This window comes from Saccostrea echinata, unplaced genomic scaffold (genome assembly GCF_033153115.1).
Source record: "Saccostrea echinata isolate AGI-Se365-2 ecotype Australia unplaced genomic scaffold, CSIRO_AGI_Sech_v1 ptg000033l, whole genome shotgun sequence".
Classification (NCBI taxonomy): domain Eukaryota; kingdom Metazoa; phylum Mollusca; class Bivalvia; order Ostreida; family Ostreidae; genus Saccostrea; species Saccostrea echinata.
Window position 1 is genome coordinate 25,746,180 of NW_026889782.1, and position 9,360 is coordinate 25,755,539.

General features: G+C 36.5%; 1 protein-coding gene across 1 annotated transcript; it reads left to right on the forward strand.

Moving 5' to 3' along the window:
• Positions 1-9: 9 nt before the first annotated feature.
• On the forward strand, positions 10-6,437 carry LOC133199180 (uncharacterized protein KIAA1143 homolog). The gene is made up of 4 exons (XM_061335034.1): positions 10-40; positions 246-379; positions 3,140-3,269; positions 5,983-6,437. Exons 1-4 carry the CDS (start codon positions 10-12, stop codon positions 6,186-6,188), a joined length of 501 nt encoding a protein of 166 aa, XP_061191018.1. The 3' UTR covers positions 6,189-6,437.
• Positions 6,438-9,360: the final 2,923 nt, after the last annotated feature.

Genomic DNA, 9,360 nt, shown 5'->3' on the forward strand with positions numbered 1-9,360 from the left:
ATAGGTATCATGTCAATTTGTCTCCCCACAAAATCGTTCGGTAATTTTATCTCCTCCAAGCGTTGTTCATCTTAAAATATTGTCCAAACATTATTCTTTTTTTAAATATAAAAGACAATCTTTTAAAAATAAAAAAAGATAACAATGTGCAAGTTCAATTTATTCAATTTTAAACTGTATGAAGTGATGTTTCAGTCCTCACTGTTGAGGGTCTGAACTGTCTAGTAGCCGTGACATTTTATTAGCTAAGTCGTACAATACACGTGATGATTGTTTACAATGCCCGTTATGCCGAAATGTTAAAGACGATGAGCCGGATTTTATTAAGAAGTTTAAACAGAGAGTAGGCTACAAGGAGGGTCCAACAGTAAATACAAAGGTATGTAGAATGAAGTCTACAGTTCCGACAAAAAACAAAAAGATTTTTTTTTTCATTTGTAGCGTCTTATTTCGAATTTCCTCTACAAAAACGAATCCGGGATGTTTCGCGCCAATGGTGGCAGAGGATAGTTTTTTTTAATGCCAAACATGTGCCGAGGGGGTACACATATACATGCCATCCATAAAAACATGTACATGGGGACAGTTTTCCAGGGGCTAATCAATTACACTTCATATGCCCATGGCTCACAAATTATGTCAACAAATTACATGTAATCTGCCTATTAGAGTGCACATGTACCAAAAATGCACCTGGGGACTCCCCAAATTTTGGCTTGTTTTTCCAAGATCTGGGCCTCATTCACACCCACACAACCCACCCCCAGGCCCGAGCGAGCAGGATAAAACACCCAGTAGTCTGTAAATCAATGCAAGCCCTAATAAAAATTCACCAATTGATATGGGGCCATTCACCTTCCCTCTGAGATACACACCTTCTTCTAAGGCCTACTGCTTTTTAGCTGAATTTCCTCTGCAACTGACCACGTGTCTTAGTTTCGCATTTACAACTCTGTATATGATAAGCGTCATAGTGACACCTACATGTTGCACATCATTTTTTTCAGCAAGCACTCTGCTGCACTGCAAATGTGTCCCATAATTATTCTAATCATTTTTCTACATAAAATATCACATCAAACAGGGGATATCTCAATTTTTTAAGAAATTTGACCGGGTCTTTAGTACGAAACTATCCCCTGCCACCAATTCTGTTTCGCACTGAGATGGTTCGCGCCTGGATGATTCGCGCCGATTTCGGTGCGAAACATCTCACAATTTATTTTAAATATTCCACGACATTTTTATCCATTTTAATAAATTGTTTATCAATTATAAGATATACATATATAGATGTTGTGTGTTCAAATGCATGACTTAATAATACATGTATGCACTGCCAAAGAGTACGGATCGTGTTCTTCAAATATTCCATGAGGATTTAATTGTAATTAGTTGTAGATCGAAAGGTGAGAATTTATTAATTGACGTGTTGGTAGTCAAACCAACAATAATTACTTAATTAGATGGCCGTATTATAATTAGCATGGTGTTAAAATAATACATAATTATATGCTATGTATACTTCAAACACAGACATAAATAATTATGTCTCTGCTACAAATATAATCTTCTTGAATTAAAAAAAATGTTTCAAAAAATATCAAAATTTACACCATATAACATGTTTAAAATCTAAAATTTTGTTAAACGAACTTCAGTAGGCTAGCACATATTTGTACAACAATGTGGGGCAAACCATCTCAGCGCGAAATGGAATTGGTGCGAAACATCGCAGCGTGAACCATGCTTAGGTGCGAAACATCCCGTTACCTACAAAAATGTGTGTGTACCTGGGGAGGGAGGTTAGTGCATTGATTTCTGCAATAAATATATACTTGAACCAGTTTATTAAAATTCATGACTCCAGGGTCCACAATTTATCCTGGGTGAGCTTGAAGTCTTGGAAGTTCTATACCTTTGAATTTTTCATACATGGCATTATTATATTACTATCAGCTATTATCAACAAGAATTTTCCCTAAAAAAAAGAAATAGAAAGTTTAAATTGATAATTTAATATGACAATTTTTCATCAGGTCAAATATCAGGTCTTTAGTGTATCAGGTCTTTAGTATGTTCCCATTATCCAACAGATAAGCAGTTCAGGTACACTGAATATAAGCTATTGCACATCTTTGTATACATTAAAACCCATGCACCCATGATTACAATGAGTCATAAGTCTTCTTTTCTTCACCAAGGATAGGACTGAAAAGAATCTTTGAGATTGAGCACAGGAATTTTTGAATCTTCAAACAAAATTCATGTAATGTCATTTTGGTCAAGAGTATTAGTCCAGTGTGGGGCTGACTTCATCACACTCAAGATACTTAGACAACTGGTCAACTTAATAATCTGAAGGTCTGTTTGCTTTGATTCATGCTATGTAAAAAAAATAGTGTACTTTTTATCCATATATGGTGTCAACTAAGGGTCAAAAGCAGCATAGCCATAATAGGGTTCACAATTGGCCTTACACAACCAAAGGTGTCAATCAGTGCTTCAGCAGAAGACAACAGAACATATAATTTCCTCTTCAAAATGATCACAATTCATAGCTCGAAAGTAAAATCAGGAATTAAAATCTACAAAACCTGAGGATGTTTCCACTTAGTTTCATTTTTCCTGGCCCATTTCTTGAGAAGATTGAAGGTTTTTTTTTTTTTTTAAATAGTCCATTAATTTTTCTCTAATTTATAATTGCCTCCCCTTGGAAGAAGGTGTGGCCCTTTATTTAAACAAGGATTCTTTGTGGCAGGTTTGGTTGAAATTGTGTTGAAATTGGCCCAGAGGTTCTGGAGAAGTCAAAAAATGTGAAAAGTTACATACAGACAGACAAATACCAGACAAAATGTGATGAGAAAAGCTCACTTGAACCTTTGGCTCAGGTGAGCTAAAACAATGCTCAGACATTGACAAGTAAAACAAATATAAAATAAGGAATCCTATTTCCTTAACTGACCTTAAATATATCAAACATTCAAAAACATGAACAGGCTTCCATGTTTACTTTCAATGGGGTCTGGTTAAGACTTGTGATAATAGAAATGTGAGAGAAGGATTTGATTAGGATTATTATCCTGTAAAAAATCATTAAAGTAAAATCAGAGAGTTGTTTTAATATTTTTTGGAACAGCATGAGATTCCAAACTTTGAAGATGAGGAGGAGGACAGACCAGACAATGAAGATGAGAAGCCAGTGATTGTACAACTGAGGGAAGGGGATCTAAGTGCTGAGGAGGTGGAGAGACTGCAAAAGAGTGAAGGTTTGTATATAATACTGTAAACCGTTAAGGTGTGTATATAATACTGTAAACCAAAGAGTGAAGGTGTGTATATCATACTGTAAACCAAAGAGTGAAGGTGTGTATATAATACTGTAAACCATGAAGGTGTGTATATAATACTGTAAACCAAAGAGTGAAAGTGTATATATAATACTGTAAACTAAAGAGTGAAGGTGTGTATATAATACTGTAAACTGTTAAGATGTGTATATCATACTGTAAACCTTGAAAGTGTGTATATCATACTGTAAACCTTGAAGGTATGTATATCATACTGTAAACTCTCAAGGTGTGTATATCATACTGTAAACCAAAAGACTGAGGGTGTGTTTATTATACTGTAATCCAAAGAGTGAAGGTGTATATATCATACTGTAAACCAAAGAGGGAAGGTGTGTTTATAATACTGTAAACCATGAAGGTGTGTATATCATACTGTAAACCAAATAGTGAAGGTGTGTATATAATACTCTAAATCAAAGAGTGAAGGTGTGTATATAATACTGTAAAACAAAGAGTGAAGGTATATATATAATACTGTAAACCATGAAGGTATGTATATCATACTGTAAACCAAAAGACTGAAGGTGTGTATATAATACTGTAAACCAAAGAGTGAAAGTGTGTATATCATACTGTAAACCAAAGAGGGAAGGTGTGTATATAATACTGTAAACAGTCAGGGGTGAGACTGAAATCCGTCATTTTTAAAATGACGATTTTAAGCCATAAAATAAAATTTTTATTATGACTTAAACTCGTCATTTTTAAGAAAATGACGAAAAACAGTCATAAAAATTTAGAGTGTTTCTAGAATACCGAGTTACCTCTCTTTGAAAAATGTTAGATCCACCAACCGAAAAAAGGACAAAAAACATCGTAAACGAACTTCATTTCTCTAATACAGTTGACTACAATACTGGTTATGTTGACAGTATAAATTTCCCAAGCAAAAATAAGAGTGGAAGAGTTATTTGTCAATTTATTTGCATTAAATAGGAAAGAAGACGAAAATGATGATATTCCGTCTTTTTTCAAAATGGAGGGTCTGGGCGCACTGAAATATCTCGCTTGTTTTACGGGGCGCACTACTTTTTTATGGCTTTAACTTTTTGTCGAGACTTTTCTCTACAAGTACGTATTCTTCCAGACGGTGTACTATATGTTTTTATAGGGCTAAAAGCCATGTAAAAATGGCGAATTAGTTCTACCAAAATTCGACATTTTACCGCTAAATAATAACTTTCACCTTCCATGTTGATGTTCTAACGCACGTGGTCGGCAGTAATTAGTGACCCGGATGAAATGAAACTTGCGTAAACACTCTTCTTTCAGCGGTGAATTCAAATTTCGCTTTCATGTAACCAGGATAGAAGAATTAAGTTGAAAAAGAAAATATGACGATAGTAAGTCATATTGACAAAAAATAACGAAAATACGTACTTAGTAAATATGACGCTTATCCATCATTTTTCAAAAATGATGGATTTCAGTCTCACCCCTGACTGGTAAAGCAAAGAGTGAAGGTGTGTGTATCATAAACCCTGAAGGTTTGTATATAATACTGTAAACCAAAGAATGAAGGTGTGTATATAATACTGTTAACTAAAGAGCGAAGGTGTGTATATAATACTATAAACTATGAAGATATGTATATCATACTGTAAAAATCTGAAGGTGTGTATATCATACTTTAAACTCTGAAGGTGTGTATATAATACTGTAAACCAAAAGACTAAAGGTGTGTATATAATACTGTTAACCAAAAAAACTGAAGATGTGTATATCATACTGTAAACCAAAAGACTGAAGGTGTGACTGTATATAATATTGTAAACCAAAAGTCTGAAGGTGTGTATATCATACTGTAAACCAAAAGACTGAAGGTGTGTATATAATAATATAAACCAAAGAGTGAAGGTGTGTATAATACTGTATACCATGAAGGTGTGTATATAATACTGTAAACCAGAGAGTGAAGGCATGTATATCATTCTGTAAACCAAAGAGGGAAGGTGTGTATATAATACTGGAAACTAAAGAGGGAAGTGTGTATATAATACTGGAAACCAAAGAGGGAAGGTGTGTATATAATACTGGAAACTAAAGAGGGAAGTTGTATATATAATACTTTAAACTGTGAAGGTGAGTATATATACTGTAAACCAAAGAGGGAAGGTTTGTATATAATACTGTAAACCGTGAAGGTGTGTATATAATACTGTAAACCAAAAATGAAGGTGTGTATATCGTACTGTATCCCAACATATATTCATGTGTGAGAAATACCTGAAACTGTAAAGCTACAGTATCATCAGAGACTCCTATATAGTAACATTCCCATAAAAAATGACATGTTAATGTTTACTGTCTTAATGAATTCTGAAGCATTCAAATCTGAGTCAGGACTTGATTATTCAGATTAATGCTGTAATATACAATACACAATGTACAATATACAGCAAGACTACAAACCAAAGACTACAACACTACAATTTTGTTCAAGTGAATGTTGGGGGTCAAGGGCATTTTGTTCTTTTTCTCTAGTTAATCCTTTATCATATGTGTACAATACATTTTCTATATATTTTTCATATATTCCATACCTTATTCTTGATATTACATGTACAAGTCTATGTGTGCATCATCCTATATGATTTAAGTGAAATGTTGATATGTTTTCTCTCCTCAGAACCCATAGCTGATGGTAAGATCACCTTTAAGAAGCCGGTGGAGAGGAGCGGGGAGGAGGCAACAGAATTAAAATCATCAGCAAAGAAGAGGAGGGAAGAGAAAGGAGAGAAGAAGGAAGAGGAAGGAGAGAAGAAGTCAGGGAAGGCTGTCAAGAACTCAAGTCTGTTGTCATTTAACCAGGAAGATGAAGAGGATGCCACATGACATTGTGTCAAAGGAGGATGTCACATGAAATTGTGTAATAGGATGGTGTCACGTGATATTGTGTCATAGGAGGATGTCACATGACATTGTGTCATAGGAGGATGTCACATGATTTGTATGCAATAGGAAGATGTCATGTGATGTGTGTGTCATATGAGGATGTTGCACAATACATTTGTCATAAATTGATCCGCATGAGCTTTTTCTCTATATAAGAAGAATACGGAGACTCGCTATCCACCTGATGTATTTTGCTGGACATTTTTCTGTACGTTGCAGGTAAATTTTCCATCTTTTCACTTTCCAGCCTATTATTGTGAGGTACATTTTGGGGTTTGAAGTAATACTTATTGCATATCTTGATTTTTTAAAATTGACCTGAATTCCTCTTTTCTAGGCATAAAATTCAATAATGTAGCTTATGATTAGTACTGTTTAAGACTACAGAGACTGAACTTTAATTTGTTATCAAAAGGATAAACTTGCTCTGTCTAAATCAATTGTAAACAAACATAATAGGGGCACCTGCTATTTCTCTAAGTGCCTTTCACTGAGGGGTGGTAAAACTTCTTTGCACATACTTATTTAACAGGAGGGGTTAGATAAGAGTCAGTTAGTACATCAGAGTCTTAAATTATTTACTTCTCATAAGCTTCAAAAAAATTCTGAATCACTCTTTTTAAAAACTTTCAATTTTGCTTAATTAGCCATGATTTATCAAATTTTGGAGCTTTTTTTCAAATTCTGGGTAGAATCCACCCTTATGAAAAAGTTGACACAAATGTGACTTTATATTATTAACATCAAAAAACAAAACCATGCAATTGTATAAATATTATATTCATTACAGTCACAACTATATCCAGGTCTGACCACAGGAATGAAATTAACTCATTCCCTGGAACACTACTTGCAGCAGGGAGGTGTCATTAATTAAGATGGTCACAGTTTCCAAGAAACTGAAGTGACAGGCCTCAATTTTCACACATAAACATTGGTAAGTATAAGGTCTTTGAAAATAACAAAATTGACTAATTCTGGGATAGGTCAATATGTAAGTATAGGAATGAGAGTACCAAATCCCCGGATGTACACGTGGTTTTGTTTGTTACACAAAGTAGTATAGAGTACTGAATAGTGTGTGTCACCCGATTGGCTGAATTCAGGTATGTACAATGTAATTATTTTCATTTTAAAGTAAAAATATTAATGTTTGAAATAAATGATGGAATGTAGGAATATTACAGAGAATATAGAAATACCAGGGGGGATTGTAGAAGTTGGGGTTGATATTTTTGGCAGAGTGTCATTTACTGCCAAACGCTATAAGTTGTAAACAATGCAATTTTGACTTATAAACGCCATAGGACCCTATATTTTTTTCAGGCTTTTTTATAGGCGCTTAGAATAAAGTTTCAAATGGTGCCAAGGATTTGTCTGAAATTGAATTAGTAGAGTACTGAGAGGGCAAAAGGTTTGTATAGAGTTCTATGGGAAAATAATTGGTTCTCTTTTCCCTATATGATATTGGTCGGTCTTCTAGGTATCATGTTAATTTGTCTACCCACAGAATTGTTCGGTAATTGTCTCCCCCTATAAGTATTGTTAATCTTAAAATATTGTCCAAACCGTATTGTTTTTGAAAATAAAAAAAATAATGTGCAAGTTAAATTTATTCAACTGAATCAGATTGATTTGTAGGTCCTAACTGTTAAGGGTATGAACTGTCTAGTAACCGTTAAATTTTATTAGCTAAGTTGTACAATAAACGTGATGATTGTTTACAATGTCGAAAGGAAAAAAATGTCATGTGTCAAAGACGATGAACCGGATTTCATCAAGAAATTTAAACAGAGAGTAGGCTACAAGGACAGCCTGCACTCGGGCATCCCCTGTGGGGATGGTAGTGTGTTACATGGTATGTCAAGGAAAGAGGGAAGGTTTGCCCAGCCCCAATTTAGCTCACCAGGGATGATGTCAAGTAATTCCCTTGGGTCCTCTATAGGTATCTTGTGTAAGTGTGGCTCACCTGAAAGCACTGTGGGTTGTACCCCACCTAAAGACTAGTATAGCGAGGTTCCCTTGAATCCAGGGTTAGAGCATCCATATTCTGTAGACCTTGTGTATTCAGTTAGCAGCCACCCTATCCTTGTGGGAGACACAGCTAACCTGGGGGGCCCTGCTACCATTGGTTATAGACCAAGCCGCTTGGGTGAGGTAAAGTACCCCACCCACTTGACCCCACCCTTTCACCTCATACACCGTGTCAAAGTCAACAACTGGAGAGGCCTTTGAGGCCTGCACTGCTCACTTCCAAGTATGATCGTAGGCCTGTTTACCCTACAGGGCTTACCTGGGACCCAGTGTCTGTACAGATCCAGCCTAGACCTGCGGACTTTAGTGTGTCCTCTCTTCCTGGGGATGATTTGCAACCCTGGAGCTCAATGCCACACACTATGTCTGCCACAGCCCCTGTTAATGTTGGAGCGTCCCCAGCGCTGGTTCAGTCAGAAGCAGATAGTAACCTAGTCTCTGGCCTTCAGATATTGGCATGACTGCTGTTAAACCCCAACCTGTATCATTATATGCTACTTTCAAAAGCACGCCTAACCATGCACCCTCATCTGCTGTCAACCCTGGGGTGGGCAAGCCCAACCCTCACTGCCCGACGATGCCCAGTCTGTGTTGTACCGAGGCAAGAATACTCAAGCTACACCCCATGGTATGGCTATGCCCAGTGTATTACAGCACCATAGTGTTCCCGTATCAATAACTTGTGGCCCTGCCCATCTTGATACTCCTGCCTGCCATTTTAAAAGGGAGGGGGAGAGGATAGCTCATGTACAGCCAAACTTGTATGGGGCAACTCAGCCAGGATACTATGCTAGTCAGTCAGTCCCGGTTAACCAGGCTCGCAACTTCAGTGCACCGACACATTATGGCTCACCAGGTTACCAGGGCACCACACAATACCCAGGTAGTGAAGCCACTGGGAGTAAGCCCCGGTATAAGGACCTTACGTATGATGGTAAGACCAGCTGGAAGGCATTTTTGCACAAGTTCGTTAGGTTTTCTCGCAGCCAGCTGTGGACTGAGGAGGAGCAGCACGACCACTTCTGTTTTTCCCTTGAAGGGGCAGCAAGTGAGAATTATGCCTTGCTGTTAGAAACCA